This window comes from Urocampus carinirostris, chromosome 1, assembly GCF_059441175.1.
Source record: "Urocampus carinirostris isolate Australia breed hairy pipefish chromosome 1, RoL_Ucar_1.0, whole genome shotgun sequence".
NCBI classification, from domain to species: Eukaryota; Metazoa; Chordata; class Actinopteri; order Syngnathiformes; family Syngnathidae; genus Urocampus; species Urocampus carinirostris.
Window position 1 is genome coordinate 47122853 of NC_142349.1, and position 23604 is coordinate 47146456.

Genomic DNA, 23604 nt, shown 5'->3' on the forward strand with positions numbered 1-23604 from the left:
GTTAACCGCTCAGCTGCCGTGCCGCTCATTATCGTATACATTTCTTGTATATCTCAAATAAAATAAAGGTAGCATGGGAAGATAGAACTGGTAAACCAATTTAGGGATCCCCAAAGTTAAATATACAAAAGTATGCATTTAGCTTTTTGTAAGTAGCTTTTAAAGATTTTTCACTGCCTATTCACATGCTTCCAGTTGAAAAGTCAAGGTGAACCCAGAAATTTCCCAGCTTGCAGCAGGGTATCAGAAGTTCCCATTCACCACTCACCACGTGCGGTTCTTGCCATTAAAACCAAATGTCTTTCATGCATCTAATTTTTTTAATGGACTAAGTTGGTGTCAACTTGGAACAGGGCAGCAGTGTCACTTCGGCAAGTTAGAATAAGACCTCCTGGGAGCACTGTTCCAACTCTGATTGTGGTCTGAAAGCTACTTTTGTGTAAGGTGCATGTTTTGTGAGCTGTGTGTTGGTGCTGGACACAAATGGGGACTGAAAGCAGTTTCCCGTGGCGGAATTTTTGAGGCCATTTGTGCGCAAGATTGACTGCCAGTGTGACACACAGAGGTGCACATTCATTTTTATTTACAGTTGCAATCAGGTTCAATTTTCCCTTCCCATGTTCTGGCTCAGCGAGGCTGCCCTCGCAAACCCGCAATTCCGCCACACCGTCCTCTGCTTTCACTGCCATAAATCTTAAGTTGCTAACTTATTTGTGGTGACGGAGCAGGATAACCTTTCCAGCAATCAGCAAGGAGCTGGCCCATGTGTGCCTGCAAGTTGGCATGCCACAGGACTTAGTGGTGCACTATTTGCACAGAGTATAATTAGCAAACACACAGATCCTCTAAAACACAGGAGTGTGGTGTCGCCTGTGGCTGGCAAAGCAGACGGATCAATATGTCTGATCAAGCCTTTTTCATCAAGTGAAATGAAAGCGCTTTGTCTTCACCTTAAAGGCTGTGTGTGTGTGCATGTGTGGGAGTGAGCCCATATAATGTGGGTGCATTAGGGAACTATAAAGATAAATAACGGCGCGCAGAAAGCATATATCATCCTGTCAGAGAGAATGGTTTTAAGAATGGGAAACTTTGTTTTTTCACAGGTTAGGTCTTACCATTCTAATCCTTTACACATTTTCAGTGTCCTGCATTTTGTTTTCCTCATGCCGGCGGACGCCAAACCGTTATAAAAGTAGTCAGTCCATACATTTAGCTAAGAAGATGTTAGTGAGCTTTCAAATAACTTACACTTATCAAACTATTCCATGAGTAATACATTTTCCTTTTTATCTTGCGTTATACCTTTCACAATCACTTACTGTATCTATATGATTATATCTGCCAACATTGGGTTCTGAAAAGACAGAATTTTCCTTTCCCTTTAAACATTACCAGGATGGTGTAGGGAGGAATGGGGGGATAAATCGGGATTCTAAATAATGCAAAATATATGAGATTTCCCTGAAATTGATTCAAATGCTGAATTTCTTGCACATCAAATTAAAGTTTGATAAAATCCATGACTGCCTTTCTGAAAATAAATAAATAAATTATCATATTGAGTAATGTGCAAGAGGGTCTTAAAGAACATATCGCTCCTGCTCGTTTAGAAAATCACGTTTTCAATTCACTATTGATCTTTTATGGCTTAAATGACCTCAAGTTTGCATAAATATCCTTCATCCAGCAAATCTTGATAAATAAACTAAATGAACTGTTGCTTTATGGAGCTGATAATGAAAACAAAAATAAAGACAGCTATACAAACCTAAAATTATGCTTTGTGAAAAACATTATGTATATACCTTTGATAATCTGACTGGTTTTGGTTTTAGATGAGAATTGAGTCGCAAGGCTTTCGTTAAAATTGTAAGTAATTGGCAGGTTGCATTGCCATTTATTATTCCGCCTCATTAACAAATTTCCCTGTTTTCTTCCATTACATAAACATAAATGAAATGTTTACCTTCTCTTTCTACAACATTATATTTAATGTTAACTCAGCGATATTACTGTCATTTCTCTATCGATCTAGATGGATAGATATATAGATACTTTATTCATCCCTGTGGGGAAATTCACAATCTATCACGATCTATCACGATATCTCTCTCTCTCTCTCTCTCTCTCTCTCTCTCTCTCTCTCTCTCTCTCTCTCTCTCTCTCTCTCTCTCTCTCTCTCTCTCTCTCTCTCTCTCTCTCTATCTATCTATCTATCTATCTATCTATCTATCTATCTAGCTATCTAGCTAACTAGCTAACTAGCTATTTAGCTAGCTAGCTATTTAGCTATATAGCTATATAGCTAGTTCAATAATATTCAATAATTTGCCTGAAAATGTTTAAGACATTTAGTCACCACATTTAAGTTGGGCCTTTCTAATCAAAGAACAGATGCAAGTCGGACATTTACACCACAAGAAATGTGGCGTGAAAAATTGTGTCCACCTATAGACTCGTCATAGGCGAAAACTCAGCAGGACTCTAGCTGGAGGCAAAGATCGTAGCTGCCCCCACTGCTGCCTCCCTGCAGGGATTTTTTCAAACCCGAAGAATCTCTGGAAGCGTGGCTGTGGAGAAATGTAGGTGCGTGACGTGTGGCACCTGCAAAACCTGGTATACGGAAGTACAAAAAAAAAAAAAACGCCAAAAATATGCGGACATTAACAGGAAATCAACAACGTAAAGAAGAAAAAAAAGACAATTTATATGCTCACTGCAACAGATGTCGTAATTTGTTTCGTGCAATAGAGGTTGTAATCGGCAGGCACACTAGAATTAAAAGAAAACAGCGAGTTATGTATATCATTGGTTGTCATTCAACTTTTTTGCTTTGTACAAATTATTAAAAATAATATTAATAACAATAATAATTAGTATCTTTATAACAACAACAAAGACATAAACTATAGAGACAATAATCACGATAAGCATACGTCCCCTGTGTAGTCATGTGCAAAATAGGTGTCGTAACATCGCAATAACATCACAATACATGAGCAACTCTTAGCAAACTCACTGCAACACACCCTGGTCCCTATGGTTACGTTAATGCAAATTGTCTTCTAACCACATATTAAGTACTCAAGAATACAAACTGTGAAATTTAAAGTTTAGCAGAAACTCCCAATAAGGACAGAAGTCATTAATGGATTTAAACTTGCAAGCATAACAAGGGGGAGAGCGCAGACCACAGATAAAAGATTCCGAACTGTTCTAATAACCCGTCCCTGAGACATTTATTTTCATGAAATCTCCCATGTTACAAAAGCAGATCCACCCTAAATGGTGTGGTTATCAAAGAACAGCATATTTTATAGGCAGATAGTGACATTAAAGTAAACATTTCATAATAGTCAAAACAGCCAACAACGGTGCGCAAACATAGTCAAAATAACAAACTGCCATCCTATGCAATCTCTTTTGCTGGTGTCTGACATTAGAAAAAAAAAAAAAAAAAAAAAAAAATATATATATATATATATATATATATATATATATATATATATATATATATATATATATATATATATACTGGACTGTCTCAGAAAATTAGAATATTGTGATAAAGTTCTTTATTTTCTGTAATGCAATTAAAAAAACTAATATGTCATACATTCTGGATTCATTACACATCAACTGAACTATTTCAAGCCTTTTATTATTTGAATATTGCTGATTTTGGCTTACAGCTGAAAAAAACTCAAAAATCCTATCTCAAAATATTAGAATACTTCCTCAGACCAAGTAAAAAAGATAATTTTATAACAGCAAAACTAAATCAAACATTTGAAAATGTCCATTGATGCACTCAGTACTTGGTTGGGAATCATTTTGCACGGATTACTGCATCAATCCGGCGTGGCATGGAGGCAATCAGCCTGTGGCATTGCTGAGGTGTTTTTGATGCCCAGGATGCTTCGATAGCGGCCTTCAGCTCATTTGCATTTGTAGGTCTGGTGTCTTTCATCTTCTTCTTAACTATACCCCACAAATTCTCGATGGGGTTCAGGTCAGGGGAATTAGCAGGCCAATCAAGGACAGTGATGCCATGGTCAGTGCACCAGTTACTGGTGGTTTTGGCACTGTGGGCAGGTGCCAGATCATGCTGGAAAATGAAATACTCATCTCCATAGAGCTTTTCAGCAGATGGAAGCATGTAGTGCTCTAAAATCTCTTGGTACACAGTTGCATTTACTCTGGACTTGATGAAACACAGTGGACCAACACCAGCAGCTGACATGGCTCCCCAAACCATTGCTGACTGTGGGAACTTCACACTGGATTTCAAGCAACTTGGATTTTGCTCTTCTCCAGCCTTTCTCCAGACTCTGGCGCCTTGACTTCCAAATGAAATGCAAAACTTGCTTTCGTCTGAAAAGAGGACTTTGGACCACTCTGCAACTGTCCAGTGCTTCTTCTCCATAGCCCAAGTCAGACGCTTCTTCCGTTGTCTTGAGTTCAGAAGTGGCTTGACCATTGGAATACGGCTATTGTAGCCCATTTCCCGGACACGTCTGTGAACTGTGGCTTTTGATACCTGGACTCCAGCTTCAGCCCACTGTCTTTGAAGCTCCCTCAAAATCTGGAAGCGGCTCTTCTTCACAATTTTGTTAAGGCTGCGGTCATCTCTCTTGGTTGTGCAGCGTTTCCGGCCACATTTTTTGTGGATATGCTTTGAAACTGCACTCTGTGAACAGCCTGCTCTTTGAGAAATTTCTTTTTGTGTCTTACCCTCCTGATGGAGGGTATCAATGATGGTCCTCTGGACAGCAGTCAGATCAGCAGTCTTCCCCATACTTGTGGTTTAGTTTACTGAACCAAGCTGAGTGTTTTTAAGGCTCAGGAAACCCTCGCAAGGTGTTTCGAGTTAATTAGATGATTCAGGTGATTAGTTGAATAGCCTACTTGTATACTTTTTCATGATATTCTAATATTTTGAGATAGGATTTTTGAGTTTTCTTAAGCTGTAAGCCAAATTCAGCAATATTAAAATAATAAAAGGCTTGAAATAGTTCAGTTGATGTGTAATGAATCCAGAATGTATGACATTTTTGTTTTTTTAATTGCATTACAGAAAATAAAGAACTTTATCACAATATTCTAATTTTCTGAGACAGTCCAGTATATATATATATATATATATATATATATATATATATATATATATATATATATATATATATATATATATATATATATATATCACAAACTCACCAAATAAATCAACCCTCAAAAAAAACATGTTAATGTTGTGTGTTTGCCGTGTCACCAAGAAAAGGATTCAAAGTATTATGGAACTGATTTTCTTTGCCAACGGTCTTTCATTGGTCACTAGTTTATATAGAAGACATGTTCAGCATAATTCTGTAACATGACTTAGTGGGTAGTGTGCTGCAGTTGACCATTCTTCACAGTGATTGGCTTTAAGAGCAGAAATGCTGTTAATGTAAATTCATCCCTCGCTTTATTGTCCTTGCTTCCAACGTAACATTTGCATCGCACAAGAGGCAACTGCAGCCGCTGGTGCGAAACACACTGATTTTAATTGAAACGCACCGCCTCAAACACCCAGTTTATGTCCGGTGTGACAGTAGAAGTGTTAGTAAAAGAAAAATAAGAAAAAAACCTTGAACCTTTCTTTTTTTTGTGCCTCCCAACCCAAAGGTACCCGTCTGTGGCCCACTGGTTGGGGACCACTAAGGTAGATAATTGGTGCATTATGGATGAATTGTTTTATCCAGATAGTATTTTCAAGAAGCTGCACAACATTTGGATCTTTTGTACACCCTGTCACCATCTCTTGGCTTGTGTAATCATTGCAGCATCTGTCAAGCTACGTATGTTGCGCGTGCATTCATTAGAAGCGTTTGAATAAACCCTTTTTATTTTCATATTCTTTGGCGTTTAAGTTGGTGTTTGGACTGTACTTAGAACAAGCCTTTTCTTCCTTTCACCATTTTCGTGTTACACTAACAAATAACCCAAAAAAATACCGGGACGAGCAGAAAGTTACTATTCACTCCCCGTTGTGCCCCCATTCCTCCTACCCAATTTGTTTCGCCCTGAACAGCTCTGCTGAAAGTATGGTAAGATAAAAGCAGATAACTACTTAAAAGGGAAAATTTTCTACTTTCAACTCTTTAGTACACCTCAAGCGACACACTCTACCCTTACCTATTTGGGTCATAAAATGACTTTTATGTCATTTTCGTTTTTTTCCACCAACAAAACATTTAATTTAATGAAATAATATACAAAAGTGCCTATTAATGTACAATTTAGTTAAAATTTTGATTTAAATTGAGATGCAAAATAAGCAAAGAATATTTTTTTTCATCTTAAGAAAACATTTTGACCACAACAAAATGGTAAATGAGCAAATGTATGTCTTCAAAAAAACAACAAAAAACAGCGACATCTATTGTTCCACGAAGATAAAAAAAAAATCAAACAAGTAAAAATGCAAAATCACATACATTTATGCTTGAAGAGAGATGCAATGTTATTTTAGGTAGAGTTATAAATTATCGTAAAATTTTAAAAAGTGACATTTCCTCTTAAAGGAGTACATAGGGGAAAAAAAGACTATACATTAGTCATGCATTTATTTAAAAATTTCCCTAAGGTAGAAAAAGAGAAAAAAAGCAACATTATATGACAATGGGGAAAGATTATCATAATTTTTTTGCTACTACAGTCTAATTTTGTTGGAAATTTTCGTACAATTATCATAAAATCTGAAAAAAACTAAATCATATGATTTTTGATCTAATTTTAATAAAAAGATCATCAAATAACTAAAATAAGTGACATGTTCTGACAATGGAGTAAGATTAATGTGGTCACTTTTTTATTATGATGCACAATTTAGGGTACCACGGCGGAGCAGTGGTTAGCGCATGTCATTTGATTAGTTAATAAGCAAGTTTTTCAAAGGATTCTATGTTGTTGATGTTAAATTTATTGAGTTTATTGATTTATTGAGGGCGGCACGGCGGCACAGTGGTTAGCTCGTGTGCGACACAGTTCTGAGGTCATGAGATCAAACCTTCCTGTGTGGAAATTGCATGTTCTCCCTGTGCTTCTATGGGTTTCCTCCTGGCACTGCGGTTTGCTCCCACATCCCAAATACATTCATGTCAGGTTAATTGGCTGGTCCAAATTGTCCCTAGGTGTGAATGAGCAAGTGAGTTGTCTGTCTATATGAGCCCTGCGACTGGCTGGCAACCAGTTCAGGGTGTTCGCTGCCCACTGCCCAAAGACGGCTGGGATGGGCTCCACTGAGGATAAGCGGTGCAGATAATGGATGGATGGATGGATTTACAATTCAACTATTAATTGAAGTAAAATTATTGTATACTTGTCAAAAAAAAGCGACATTTTCCGACAAGGGGGTAAGATCTTTTTTTTAAGGTAACAAAAAAACTAAACAAAAAAAATTTACGTGATGGAACTGAATGAGATATTTTTTTGCACATAATTTATTCAATGTAATATGTTTTACTTAAAAAGGCACATATTTTTTTCTTCTGGCATTTTTTTTGTGAACTAGAATTAAAGAATGTGAAAAACATCTTTGGCACTGGATGAGTTAAGAAACGTTTTGACAGGGGTTGTGTTGGTCATTTTTTTATGGTATCATGGCAAAATGAATGCACATGCAGAGCTGGGTGTCAAAAAGACTAGAATTTGGAGTTAATCCAAATTAGAATTGCTGGGCCTTGGCGATGGTCTTGCGCTCTACTGAGTGCCATTTGACGTTTTCATTATTTCCACCGGTTTTACGGTTCCTCTCGCCAAATCTCTCGTGCGTACGTGCCTGTCCGTGTGTGCTTCATTTACACTTTTCTCTGCTGTGTGCAAATTGCCCCTAGCTGCCTCTTTGGCCTGAACATATCCATTAGAAATAAAAAAAAATGAGACACTTTTTTTTTTCCCTTCTCGTTTCGCAGTCACAGTTTATTACTGGCGCCTTTTTGCAGGCCGCTCATCTGCTGACCCTCAAGGTCTCAATCAGTGCTGCAGACGGAGCAGGAAAAATAAATAGAAATCGCTCACTCGGCGACCTCATTTCCAGAGAATTGTCGCAATTTTGTTAGGGGACCAATATGAGCAGCCGTGTTCTAACCCCTCATCCACTGTGTTTTTCCAGTAGATGACGTGCCGCCTTATTTTAAGATGGAGCCGCCGCAAATCCAGGTTCATCTGGAGGGAAACCGTCTGGTCCTCACCTGCATGGCGGAGGGCAGTTGGCCTCTAGAGTTCAAGTGGATTTACAACGGCACAGAGCTCACACGCTTTTCCTTGGAATACAGGTGCGAACAGCTACATTCAATGTACATTTTTTTTGTCTTTTCTATTTGCTTTTTGTCATAGCACCTGTTTGTGGAATGTTGATTTATAAATCATCAATTCCGTACCTATCAGTTTATACGTTTCCACCGTATTTTATACTTTCTGGATCATTTCAAATTGTGTATCCTTTACAACCATTTCATACAAGAACAATCTTTTCTAGTGAAAACATTAAAAAACACATTTGTTTTTTGTTAGACCGATTTGGTCTTGCTCATTCTGGCTCCAATCCAGATCGTCTCGGTCTCTGCTAGCAGATGACAACGTCATTGTAGATTGCAAAAATTGTTGCAGTACAGGAGCAATTGTTATCCCGGAACAAGCATCTAAATAGAAATACATGAAATCAAAAATGAATAAAAGTAAATAAAATTAACTTGTTTACACAAAGTATCTTTGTTATTTCTGTGTTTATTTTATATTTTTGTTCTACATAATCTGTCTTGTTGTGAGTAAATAGGTGCTGCGTTGTGTTTAAAAAGTTAATTATTGCTTAATAAGGACAATTGCAATATTATTAAGGGAAGCAATTGGCTTACGTTGACAGGCATGCAATTAGCTGGAGGGTGAAAATCAAGTAAGAAAAAAAGGTGCATGTTACGTTTTTCCAGGAAAAATTGTATTGGTATGGAATTAATAAGTGGTTTGATTAAAGAAACTTGTTGCCGGTTTTCCCACAAACATGGGTGTCTTTCGAGGAAATGCGTTTCAAGGTAACACTATGGAATATTTTGGTCCTCTTTTAGGTAAAATAAAACCTAATTAATTAAAAAAATATTGATTTGAATAATAATTACAAATAGATTAACCTCATCTCATCTCATCTCATTAGCCGTACCGCTTATCCTCAGTAGGGTCGCGGGGGGGCTGGAGCCCATCCCAGCAATCATCGGGCAGTGGGCAGGGGACACCCTCAACTGGTTGCCAGCCAATCGCAGGGTACACAGGGACAGACAACTCATTCGCTCATTCACACCTAGGGACAATTTGGACCGGCCAATTCACCTGAAATGCATGTCTTTGGAATGTGGGAGGAAACCGGAGTGCCCGGAGGAAACCCACGCAAGCACGGGGAGAACATACAAACTCCGCACAGAAAGTCTGGAGCTGGATTAACCTTCAAATGTTTATTTTTTAAAATAAGTGGAAGCATTTGTGGCTCACCTTGCTTTCAAGAATCTACCCCTAAAAACAAAAAACCCTATGAAAGGCTGAGTCACTTTGAGTCCCCACAGACTGTATTATTTCCAGTGCTTTATAGAACTAGTTTCCGTTGTATTACACAATGCAGCGATATCGAGTGGTGAAAAAATAAAGAGTGTCGCTTTAAAATGTATGCATTCATAGTTTTCGGACAACTTGTAGTGTTGCCCAAACTTTAAAAACATTAATCTATGTTTTCCTAGTCCAGTAGTCCAGTTGAGAAAACATATTTCTGAAATCATTTTACATAGAGGGCAGCAAGGCGGTGCAGTGGTTAGCGCATGTGCGGCACAGTTCAAGTCATGGGAACTTCCTGCGTGGGTTCAAATCCAGCTCCAGACTTCCTGTGCGAAGTTTGTATGTTCTCCCCGTGCTTGCGTGGGTTTCCTCCGGGCACTCCGGTTTCCTCCCACATCCCAAAAACATGCATTTCAGGTGAATTGGCCGGTCCAAATTGTCCATAGGTGTGAATGAGCGAGTGAGTTGTCTGTCCTCGTGTGCCCTGCGATTGGCTGGCAACCAGTTCAGGGTGTTCCCTGCCCACTGCCCGGAGATGGCTGGGATGGGCTCCAGCCCCCCCGCGACCCTAATAAGGACAAGCAGTACAGCTGATGAGATGAGATGAGATTTTACATAGAGTATGCCCTCGCTATAATGCGTTTTATAATAGAATATTTGATTGCGTAATACTGTAATTGTAAACAAAATAAAGGTTACCTGCCTATCATCCTTTTAAGTCCTGCAAAAATTGATGGATTACTGTATATCGAGAGAGAGAGAAGGATATAAAATAAAAACATGCATTTAATAATCAAATTAAAAACAAACTTGTAGTTTTTGATGGTAAAATTATTTCATTGGACCCCTTCTCCAGGTTTTTGTAACTTTTGTCATGCTGATGTTTTCCTTGCACTCATGTTGGTTTCAGATCAGGGGATGCTGTAATGGTGGTCTGTGACGCGCTTTGAGACTTGCGATTAAGGACTAAACAAATCAATGTGTATGTTGTACTTTTAACATTCATATATGGGAGGAGTGTCAAACTCATGTTAGCTCTGGAGAGAGAGAGAGAGAGAGAGAGAGAGAGAGAGAGAGAGAGAGAGAGAGAGAGAGAGAGAGAGAGAGAGAGAGAAAATACAGACAGACAGACAAAGACATAGAAGAAGACAAAGAGAGGGACAGACAAAGACATAGAGATAGACAAAGAGTGGGACAGAGAAAGATATTTGACAGACTATATTTCATAGTTTGGCCTGAGGGGCGACTTATACTACGTTGAGACTTATATGTGAAATTATTCACAACATCAGTGTATTTTTACATTTTTATTACTGGTACATAATTTGACATGTTATTTTCACAACCACAGAAACTTTTTAAAAACAACTGAGAAGAGCTAAACAAAATGGACCAGAAAACAAAATCTTATTGTGCAGATTATAAATTGCAACTAGTGAATTATACAGCTAAAAAGGTTCCCGTCACATCCTTTATACACGAGATTTTTTTTACTCCCGCCACAACAAGGAATACGAATCTTTTTTTTTTTCCATTCTTGTTTTTTACTTTTTGGGTAAATCACAAATCTTCGCGTGAGCGTGTGCCTTCCTGCTCCGTCAGCAGTAAGACACTGTTTCACAGACCATTGAATTGTGCTGGACACATTCATGCTCTTTGTTTTATATTGCTTGTGTCAGCCTATGCTTAAGAGGATGAATTATTCTTCCATAAACAAATGGAAAAAGAAAAGTAAAAGAACCTTCGCTGCATGCTAACAAGGCCTTGCTGCAAATGCCACTGAACATACATCATGGCTTAACTATTTAATCTATTATCTTGATGTCGCTTAAGGAAACATAGAAAATATCATCGGAAAATATACCAATGATTGTTGTTTTATAAAAATATGAAAATAAATTGTTTCTACAATTTTATGAAGCTCTCTGTTTATTGCAAGCGGCCATTTCATAAAAATATTAAGAAATAATGATATGTGTCTTGTGTGCCATTTCCTATATTGTGCATCTCTGTGCAATGGCTTTCAACCAGTATGCCGGTGCACTCAAATATGCAGCGGGAAATTGCCCGATTTCATCTTTGAAAAAAAAACATGCCATTACTCGGAATTTTCAATTTCCTCCGATGGTCAGCGGAGTAACAGTAACATTCATCCATTATCTGCACCCCTTATCCTCGGTAGGGTCGCAGGGTGCTGGAGCCCATCCCAGCTGTCTTTGGGCAGTGGGCAGAGGTCATCATGAACTGGTTGCCAGCCAGTCGCAGGGTACACAGAGACAGACAACTCACTTGCTCTCTGATACCTCGGGACAATTTGAACCGGCCAATTAACCTTACATGCATGTTTTTGGAATGTGGGAGAAACATACCTGTCAACCTGTACGTTTTTGCCGTACAAAGTACGTTTGTTATGCATTTTAAGACGTGTACGACGTACGAGAAAATCTGTACGGAAAAACTTAAATTTGTCAATGATGGGTACCATCCGGTATACACCGACTATCACGAAACAGCAAATCAATCAAGTCAAACAAGTTCGCCGCGGTAGCCTCTATCTCGGTATCGTTTTTTTTCTGTTGCATACAAAGCAAGCGGTTTGATGTAGTGAAAGGAAGTCCGTCTCTTTTTACAGAACCGTCTTTTTCGGATCAACTCATTAAAGAGCCGGCTCACTTGCTTTGATGCATTATATTACGAATTATTATGTTGTATAAAGAAGTGTATTACCAACAATAATTTAAGGCAGAAAATAAATTAATTATTTGAATTAGAAAATCTATTATTCTACTTATTATATTTGCATGTATTTTTTCCTTCAGCAGTGACTGTCCAAGCTACTTAATTTTTGAACTTTTTTTTATAATAAAACTCATTCATGTCGATCAACTCAGGATCTCACAACAAAATGTTAATTAACAATATACATGATATAACTAAACATATGTACAATATAACATGTTAAACTACATAAATAAACACATTTGAAAAAAAAATATGGTGTAAGATTATTTTGTATTTTGTAAGGGAAAATACGACAGTTTGTAAGGGCATGGAGCCGTGGAGGTTGACAGGTATGGAGAAAATCCACGGAAGCACAGGGAGAACATGCAAACTCCGCACTGGAATGCTGGTAGCTGGATTTGATTCCATGACCCCAGAACTGTGCGGCAGATGCGCTAACCGCTCCCCCGCCGTGCCGCCCATGAATGTAGTAATTATCTGCTCATGGATTGGCACAAGATATTGGCCATGGCAACTTATTTTGTTTGATTAAACTTTTTAAGATTTGAAAAAAAAAAAAAAAATTGTGAAAATATTTTTATACTATACAACATAATTTAACAATTTGTTGGTTTGAATTATTTTCTCATTTTACAAAAACTGACGTGATAAAAAAACCATGTTCCATGGCTAAATGTTTTTGCTTATTTTATAATTTTTGTTATTTTTTTAAAGAAAAGAGAAAAAGTGTGTTGAAATCCCAAATCACAGAAAACCTCCTGAGCCAAAGTGAACCCAAATATTTGGAAATGTATTATACAGTACTGTCAATTCAGGCAACATAATAATTAAAGCCTGACAATTAAAGCCTAGAGGTGGGGTGCCTCATTTGAGGTGTCCTTAAAATATCTAAAGTTAAATATTATGTGTTAGCAACTGAGTTCAAAGAGCCCTTATGCTTTATTTATTATTAGTATTATTATCTTTTTTTTTTTTACCCTTATCACATCTGTTCGGAGTGGAAGAGGGCTGGAGGAGTGCAGTATAATGACGTCATGCTCGTCCCTCAGGTTTTGTTGTTCTAAGCTTAGCATGAAAAGGGTGAGAGTGAGAAAAGGCCTGCCTCTAGTCATGTCGTAACACCAACCCAAACCCCAAGAATGATGAAAAAAGAAGTTTATTCGAGTGCATCTAAGAAATGCACGCACATATTTTACGAGCTGACTAAGGCTTCACACATGACTTTAATCCAGGAGATGGCAGCAGAGATTATAAAAATTTCAATTTCCCTTAAACTCCTTTAAAAATAATTTTGGCGCTGGAAATTAGTTCTTAAACATTTTCTACGGATGCTGTGCCCCAAGATTGTTTTAACAGGAAAAAAGGGTGCCTTGGCTCAAAAGGATTTTGGAACTCTGTACTATGGAAATCTACTATTACTAATACAATCCTCCATATTTTAAGTTTTCCCCAGTATAGTTAATTTTAGAACGTTGATCTTTCTTACAGTGTCTTTTTGCAAGTATAAAGATGTGATCTTGACATTTTAGTGACTGCTAAAGAGCTGTGTGCCTTGATGGAAACATTGATTGGCACTTTCAGGTGGCAGCATGTGATTACCATCACGAACCCCCTCAAGCACATAGGCCCCCGTGTCATTCAACTACCTCCCCATGTTTCTTTTTCCTTCTTGTTTTGATTCTGCCTTTTGGCGCTGGGCTCATGTGGCTTCGACTCTGTGCCCAACCACTCTGCTCATTATTCCTCCTCAGCTTTGATAAAAGGAGCCAACTGGAATCCATTTAATCAGACTGCCACCATCACGCTGAATTGCACCAAAAGAAGTGGTGGCTGGGCGATGCTTGGGCCAAAGTGCACAATGCAAGTGTGACCGGTGTAAAGCCGGTTAAAAATGGAATCAGCTGGAAGGTCAGGGAAACACGGTGTGCACCTGATTTAACAAGAAAACATTGGATTATTTGTGATTGAATTCATTGTATGAGGAATTCCATCGCGCAAGGGCCTCTGCCAATGTAGATTAATGGCTGCCCTAAACTAGCTATAAAATCCATATTCATTTGCCAACCGATAGGTTGTGGGTGCCCCGGATTCATTCACAATATTTACCATGAACCGTCCTATGACAAATGTGACTGTCAGTCTGGTAGATGGGGATGGATGAGTGCCACCTATAATATGTGATCGGAATAAATGTATGATATATGGTGATGTGTCGTGTTGCCTTCAGGTACCTGATCCCCTCATTGGACCGATCCCATGCTGGCCACTACCGCTGCATCGTCAGAAATCGGGTGGGCGCCATTATGCAGTGCAGCACCGAAGTGAGGGTGGCTTGTAAGTTTGCTGCTTCCCTTGATTTACATCATACTTATAAAGCAGGGATGGGCAAACTATGGCCCACTGGCCACACGATTCAGGCTTTTTAACTCATTCAATGTTCGATGCCTCTTAAATGGAAGGTTCAGGTGCCAGCCAATTTGTACCATGTTGACTCATTCTTTAAGGTCTACAGAAAATATAGTTCTGTAGCTGTATAGGCATTAGACATATCAAAAATAAGCTTTTGTATGGGCATAAGACATATCAAAAATATGCTTTAACCCTAACCATTCATTAGAAAATATAGTATGTTTCTACATTTGACCATTGTTTAGTAAACAACAGTTTAAGATTTTACTTGTTTCCAAGAAACTCGTGAGAAAAAAAAATGTTTTGCAATAGGATGCATTTCAAGCATTTTTTTTTTTTTTTTTTGCTGTTTGTGATACCTCAAACAGCTGAACAATGCTTTCTATAAGCACAAGGGCACCTTGCTTGCAAAATAACATTTGACTTAAATAGACTGAAATTATGCATTTACGATGCATGAAATTTGCAAGAACTTTTCGGCGCCTAATGGTTCCAGTGACGTGATCACAGGATTCTGGTCACTAGGAGTCCACCCACACACTCTCAATTGCTGGATAGAGGAAGCAACAAGAGGAAGTGTGAGGCTCATGAATATGTGGACAAAGACAGTGATGATTTGTCATACTGAAGTCATTCCCAGCGGCTTGATACTTACTGCGCCAAAGCCTCTATCGTGTTTTTTTTGAATAAGCAAGTTTTTTTAAGTTTTAGCACTCAGGGACAGTAATTCTGAAAACGTATGTATACATTACGGCACTGAATGAGTTAGAATGGCCAGCCAAACGTAAGTGGTGTAAAATATGAAGGAATTCATAATTGTAACTAATAAACAATGGTTGCTTCTTTTCCTACAAAACTCCCTCTGTAAAGAAAAATACTTGTAAAATTATTCCCAATATGGGAATCAGGTATTTTAAAGCAATTTAAAATTATTATTATTAGGTTGACAGGTGTACCAACGACAACCCCTTCCCCCCACTTCCTCCGTACCACACAGACATTCGTTACGACACTCAGAATAAACTCAAATTCTATTTCCTGAATATCATTTAATTTAATTTATTACTGTATTTTTTTAGTTTGATAACTATTTATAAATTGATAACTATTGTTTTTAGTGATCAGGAAGATGTGTATTATTGCTGTGTCAGGTTCATACGAATGCTTTTGGTTGGACGGGACTGGACCAATTAGTTTTTGATTATCCGGAAATGTGCTCGTTACAGGAGCAATTCAAGTTACGAGCATGATCCTGGAACAAATTAGGGCCGACGTTTAAATATGTAGCACTCTATACCTACGCTGTATCTACATAATGCACATACATAATTACATACAAAATGTTCATACGTCTATTGATCCCTATGGACATTCTACAAATAGCAACAAAAAAGAAAACACAGACAGTACGCAATGTATAAAGTACAATAGACATAGTATGCAGTAGATTACTGTGTGGATATACAGTGGAACCTCGGTTCTCGACCATAATCCGTTCCAGAACCCTGTTCTAAAACCGATTTGGTCGATCACGGAAAATAGTTTTTGCCATTAAAAGTAATGTAAAATCGTTTTAATCCGTTCCAACACCCTGAATGTTTATCATGAACGTAAACATGAAGCTCATTCAGGCTAATCGTACGTTCGCGTTAGCATAATCTTCCGTACGAAAGATTACACTAACATGAACGTGTAAAAAAAAAAAAAAGATTATGAATAGGATTTCTTACATTTGTGGTGGAGGGTGGAGAGAGAAAAATCATCAAAAGTTTTTCAACCTCTTCCAAAACTTGCAGCAGTTGCTTGCTTTTAGCGCTAACTTCCTTAGCCGCATCACTCGATTTCACAGCCTCCCTATTCTTTACTATCGTACTGATAGTAGATTTAGCCATGCTGTATTCACTAGCAAGATCGGAAATTCGTACACCTCTTTCATATTTAGCAATTATGTCTTTCTTAAAGGCAATAGTTGGACGAACAACTTGTTTTTTTTTTACCTGTCCTGCTTGCACCGACCTTCTTCGGAGGCATAATTAGGGGCTAAAACACCCGTACGCCGCTCAGCATCGCACCCTAGCGTACCGGCGTTCGAACTCCGTTTTTTTGACCGAACAGCGAAGCAAGAATTTCTCAAAATTTTTGGTCGAACACCGATTTGTCCGAACTGAGAGGCGTTCGAAAACCGAGGTTCCACTGTACCTTAAAATAATTTAGCTTTTTTGAGGTAAAAAAGGCTCACTATATGTATGATTCAATGTGCCATAAGGAGATTTTCAAGGTAATTTCACACAAACACTTACACAGTCTCACACACACACACGACTAGTGTATTTTTTCCTTTCGTATTGATTAGAAGATGAGAGGCAACTTGATAAGGCACAACTCTATGTGATGTGCCCACATACCTTCCCACAGACATGAGCAGCTTCGTGGAGAGTGACCGTTCCCAGACGGTTTCACAAGGCGATGGCGCTATCATTACGGCTCCTCGCATCCATAGTTTCCCCAAGCCTCAGATCACGTGGTTCCGCGACGGACGCAAGATCCCCTCCAGCAGCCGCATGTAAGCAAACATTCTTTGTCTTCATTTTTTTATGTTTGTTTGTTTGTTTCATCTGGCAAGTTTTGTACTCATTGTGAGGAGTCTTGCTGAACGCACCCCTCACAGAGATAAAGTGAGTGATTATAGGGCACCTATTGACTGTGAGCACAGTGATTGAAGGCTAGGCACATATCCGGCAGTGTTGGAAGCAATTATATCCAATTGGACAATAGGGCGTCAATTGATTCTGCGTTTGACTGAGAGCTCTCACCCTTCACTTTGTTTGGTGTGCCAATGAGTGCAACTGTGTCCTCTGATTTTTTTGTATGTGTGTGTCAAACGTAGCACAGCTCAGCTTGAAGAATGCATTCATGTTCAAACGGTTACAATAAGTGGCTCTCTTTCAGACTGTAGGCGGAATCAAACTTAATTTTAATAGGTTGGCTAGTTTAAATAAATGAATACATCTCTCTCACAGAGAGAGAGAGAGAAACTTTGCTGTCACACAGTTGCCACTGTAATAAAACTATAGAAACTATATACATGTATGCATAAAAGAACATTACAAATATTAAAAAGATAAAAATACAACTCAAAATGAGTTAAGGCAATGAAATGAAATGATCTGCATTTATATAGCGCTTTTCAAGTCAAGACTTCCCAAAGCGCTTTACAGTGTGCTTCACATTTCCCAATAGTGGCCTTGCAGCCATGTAAGGCGCTAACCTGCTTATTAGGGGCATTAGGGGTTCAGTGTCTTACCCAAGGACACTTTGACATGTAACACGGAGGAGCCGGGATTCGAACTGCGATCTCTTGATCCCAAGACGAGCGCTCTACTTCCTAAACCAATAAGATCAAAATAAGATAAAACACAGTTGAAAGTGAATATAGTGCCAGAATAGTTCAAGTTTGGTCCAGCTGAAAGTGTCTGTAGTGTATTAATTGTCTGTAGTGTGCTGAACGTGTCTGTAGTGTATTGTTCTGTCAGCAGCCGTTTAAGAGTCTGATGGCAGAGGGGTAAAAAGTTGTTTAGACGGGTTGTCCAGCATTTCACACTCCTGTACCTCCGGGCAAAAAGTGTTGTGGGCTGGTGGGATCTTTAATGATGGAAGCAGCATTCCTGTGAACTCTCCGGTGGTATATGCTCAGCAGAGAGGGGAGTGGAGTCCTGGTGATCCTCTGAGCGTTCTAAACTACTCTCTGCAGGCGTTTGCGGTCAGTGGCTGTGATACTGTGATCACCCCAAACAAAATTGGTATGAATAAGGAAAAATAAAAGGTCTATTGAAATCTCTCAGTAAGCGCGCTAAATGCTGATCAGAACGCCCCCCGCACATGAAAATCTGCAAAGTATTGACGCCCCATCATAAAGGCCCCCCAAGGGTGTAGTTCACCTCAAGATGCTGTCCTTACTGACTGAGGGCGTATGACTGTAACAACATAACAACTACAAATCTACAAATAAAAACACAGAACACAAAATTGCAGTTGAATAAATGGTGTCTGTTGTCATTATACAAAAGTACAACAACATTGGAGTGTTTTTCAGCACAGTGTAAGATAGCAATTTAGAAAACGGGCGGCTAGCTGCCCGCTGGCATTGTGTATCCTCAAACTGGCCATGTCTCCTGATGATCAAAATACAAATGTCCCGAAGGCCAGGTCATCTGTTTCATTGGTAATGAATCTGGTTTTTGTGAGATACAGGCTCGGCAAGGGTAGCTTGTTCTTATTTAGCCTAGCCGAAGTAAGCTTGGCCTGTGGCGCTGCCAATTCTAACCCAATGCGACCCACAACTTGAAACGTTTGGAAATGTATTCAAGATAATTTGTATTTCATCCATTGGGTCATTCTTTATTGTGGGATCTATACTCCGCTTATACGCACAGGAGGCTATGTAGAAAGGAGGTTATCATTTCGTACATTTTCTGACAATTTTTAAATCAATCCTAAAATTCCAAAGCAGAAACTCTTACTTTGTACCATTTTTACATGCATATGGGGTCCAGTGTGTCCGGAATTGCCTTTTTACTGTGCATTCTGACTTCAATGTCATCACTGACGTGACAGACGAGACACATTTCACTGCCTGTTTACTCGCTTCGCTTTAAGCCGCATTGATATGCAAAAGCGTTGAGCGTGCAAGTGTGCACGTTGCGCATGTGTGTGTTTGTTTATCCTGTACCGATCAGGCAGATGCTGGCAGTTTTGTAGAGCCTAATCTGGCTGTGCGCTTAGCGTCAGCTCTCATTTAATGGGCTCCTCTCACATGAGACCGTCAAGCCAAAACAGCATCCAGCCATCCTTGTGTAGGAGTCTGCAGTCGCAAACAGACATCAACATGCGCACACACGCACACAAGGGACCGGGATTGATTGCAAGGGTTGTTTCTTCTCCTGTTTCACATGTCTTCATGATTTGCAATGGAATAAAAAAGAACAAAAAAGTCATTTGGGCAAGCTGGTAATGTAATCCATCATAGTCAGTTCTAAAATACAATAACAAAAGTGTGTATGTGTGTTAATTGGGAATTTCATCTGCTTGGCCAATTAGCGACCATCTGTTGCAGGGAAATATTTATGAAGACTCATGTGATGGAGATTAGAGCAACACTCCAAAGAAAAGTAATTGCTCAACAACGTTTACTTCAAGAACGAAGTTGGCTAATGGGAGAAGAAAAAGTCCAATGTCAACAAAATAACTGGTTGCATAAGGAAAAGATAATTGTGTAGGTAAACATGTGTTAAAGAAACCTTCTGAATAAACACAATGAGGCACAGATTTTACAAAAAAATACAGTTTACCTGATGGCAATGCACGTATAATGTAAAATATTTCATTGGATTGTATTTCTTTTTTATTTCCTTAATATTGTTTATTATGTAAGGTGGAGTGTGTCGTCTCATATGTTCTTAAAAAGCTGAAAGTTAAATATTTTCTCTATAACCTGGAAAAGCCAAGGATCATGGTTTTCCAAAGAATAGATTAATTCTTGGGTTTTGGGGAGGTGGGTGGTGGGTGGTGGGTGGTGGGGATTCAAAAAAGGCACAAAAGCATAAAAAAATTGCAGGCTGCGTTGAGGGTCTAGCATTAATGAGGTTTTCTCCCGGTTTGCCAGTATATGTTCCTTCACCAAAGTTTCAGAGAGTTCATTGTCCATCTAAAAGAGAAACGGGGGTGAGATTAAAGTCTTTTCACCACAGACACAAGCATCTATCTAATCAAGGGGGAGAGGCTGCTACATTACCAAATTATGGTAGTTATGGTGTGGTGGAAGAGTCTGCCCTCTTGGGAAACCGCTGCCACCCACCACCCGGCGGGGCAATATCCCTTTCCATGCTCCCAACCAACCAATTCCCTGAGGCACCAGATACATTATTCCCACAACTGGCATCAGTCACCACCACTGAATCTGTCCCGGAGCCTGAAGCAACACTTCTGGTATGGCCAGCGACCTCCAGACCATGCACGATCGACCTACCTGGCCGCCTACCAGCCCCAGCCACGTTTCCCCCTCCTCTGTCCAAGCAAATGAGGGAAATCACTTTTATTGGATGGAAGTTGGCCGCTTTCCCTCCTACAACTGTGCCACAACGCACAAATCCACCCGAGTTACTCCAGAAAAATAACAAGACTAGACATTCCTATAGTTTGAGAAAATGGTACCTGTTCTATAAAAAGAAAACATCACTTTCCAAATAGCTAAAATTCTTGCATTTTCACTTAAGATGGCAGAATTTCAAGAATATGTTTGAATGCTGACTTTTTTTTCATCATTCACCAAAAGATACTAATGTTCCAATTGTACTTTTTTTGTTCTGTTTGTGGTCTTTTCTAGTGCCATTACCCTGGACAACACACTGGTCATCCTGTCCACAGTGGCACCCGATGCAGGCCGCTACTACGCTCAGGCCGTGAACGACAAGAATGGCGAAAACAAAACCAGCCATCCCGTCACGCTCGCCGTGGAAAGTAAGAGCACGTGCAGCGCTTTGCTACTTCGCCCACCTGCTACTTCAATCTCTATGTACACAACCTGCACATGTTGTTTGCTGTGAGAACAAAACATCATGATAATGAATCAAATACTCCACTTGCTTCTGCACACTGTTAAAAAATAAAAAAAGATTTTACTCCATCCACGAAAAAAATTCTTATGGTTAGTGTAGTGTAGTGTAGTTTTCCTAATTAAGAGGCATATAAATTTTAGGAAATTGAGCAAATGTTACCATAGAAAAGGCAAATTTGTCCCTTCCAGTAGATTGTTTTGCTGATTATAAGTATATTCAACGATCATGTTTATATATACATTCACACATACATACACATAAATATATACTGTATGTAAGTATATATATATATATATATATATATATATATATATAAATATATAAATATATATATATACAGGTGTATATATATATATATATATATATATATATATATATATATATATATATATATATATATATATATATATATATATATATATATATAAAATATATATAATGTAATATTTTTGGAATGTGTGAGAATTTGCTAACTCCACAGAGGAAGAACTGTGCCGCGGACGTGCTAATAACTCTAATAATATAATATTGATTTATAAATCAGTATACCGTGAATGTGGTACTTGCCGAACTATGAGATGTCCCCAAAGAATTCAGTCGTAATATTTTATACAATATATACAATCCTGTTGCTCTCCACCAATTGAGAAACACTAATCTCGAGGCAAATATCGTAAACTTAATAAAATGCTTGGACAAAAATTAGGTACATTGAAGATTCCATTTCAAACAAAATGACCTGATCATTATATTAATTAATGTAATATATTTTCTATTCTGCTAATTGACACACACATTAGAGCAGCACTCATCATTATGCATTGATGTGTCAAATAAAGAAACTACAAAACACTTTGTGAGAGGGAAATGCGCTGCCCAACCGCGATAAACGGATGCCTCGCTAACCGTGAAAATAAAAACCGAGTATGATTTTATCTCTTCATTAGATTTATAGCCGTTGGGCCTCTGTTAAAGATTTTATTGTGGGCAGGTCACAATTTTATTCCAAGTGTTTATACCTGACATGACGGAAGCCAAAAATGGCATCTTGCGTTGAGGTTTATGACTGCCTTCCTTGATGTTACAGAATATAAAAGAATACAGTAGAATATAATACAATATGGTAAACATTGTTTGCAACAAGACTAGACATTGCACTCCAAGATCAACAAGATAAACACGCAATAAAGAGAGAAGAAACAAAATAGAATGTCAGGATAAATAGTCAAAAGTGAAATATATGTACAAGGTTACAAGATAAGTTGTAAGAGCAATTTATTTTACAATAATAGTGCAATGAAAAATAGTGATAGATCCTGGACAGGCAATGAATCTGACTTTTGTTACTCGGAGAAAAGTATTAAAAAAGAATCGGGCAGAATTATTTTTGTGAACCTTACATTGGATTTATTATTGCATATTGTGTTGCTTTAGTGGGCAGCACAGCAATGCAGTGGTTAGCGTGTGTGGGCCACAGTTCTGATTTCATGGGATCAAACCTTCCTGTGTGGAGTTTACATGTTCTCCCAGTGCTTGCATGGGTTTACCCCAGGCACTCCGGTTTACTCTTACATTCCAAAAACATCATGTCAGGTAAAGTGGCCGAATCCAAATTGTCCCTCGGTGTGAATAAGTAAGTGAGTTGACTGTCCCTGTGTGCCCTGCGATTGGCTGGCAACCAGTTCAGGGTGTCCCCTGCCCACTGCCTGCAGATAGCTGGGATGGGCTCCAGCACCCCTGCGACCCTACTGAGGATAAGCGGTGCAGATAATGGATGGAGGATGGATGGATGGATGGATGGATGTTGCTTTAGTGCCATAGTAACATTTAGTATCCTGCTTTGACAGGTCATCAGGTTGAATGGGAGTGCACGCACAAATTGAATGTATATCCATTGTATTTTTGTGCATGGATCATTCAAAAACCGTCATACATATCACAGATCATTTTCTTATGAATAAATTAAAGGTATCATTTACTTATTAAAAAGGTGACACATTTAAAATGTAAGTCATAAAAAGGTGAGATTCCCTTTTGTTCCCCTCATTGGTTGACATCCACTTCAGGCCTGTATTCAGTTTAGGGTTTGAACATGTTTTGTCCCTAAGACACAATTGTGTGGAGATCAGATATCAACACGCATCACCAGACCTGACTTTGCAGATCAAACAATTGTGTTGCGCATCTGAAAATCGATACATTCTCCCTTTTCTTTTTTTTCTGTGTAATCCTGCTGTTGCAATTGGCTTTTTTGTTTTTG

At 38.6% G+C, this 23604-nt stretch overlaps 1 protein-coding gene across 1 annotated transcript in view; it reads left to right on the forward strand.

Annotated features, from left to right (window-relative positions):
* LOC148374935 (protein sidekick-2-like) overlaps positions 1–23604 on the forward strand; it is a 211999-nt gene that overhangs the window by 112582 nt on the left and 75813 nt on the right. The window contains exons 2-5 of the mRNA XM_088342656.1: positions 8156–8318; positions 14549–14655; positions 17146–17293; positions 21113–21246. Of these exons, the coding sequence (XP_088198782.1) occupies positions 8156–8318; positions 14549–14655; positions 17146–17293; positions 21113–21246 (552 nt within the window). The remainder of the gene's footprint in view (positions 1–8155; positions 8319–14548; positions 14656–17145; positions 17294–21112; positions 21247–23604) is intronic.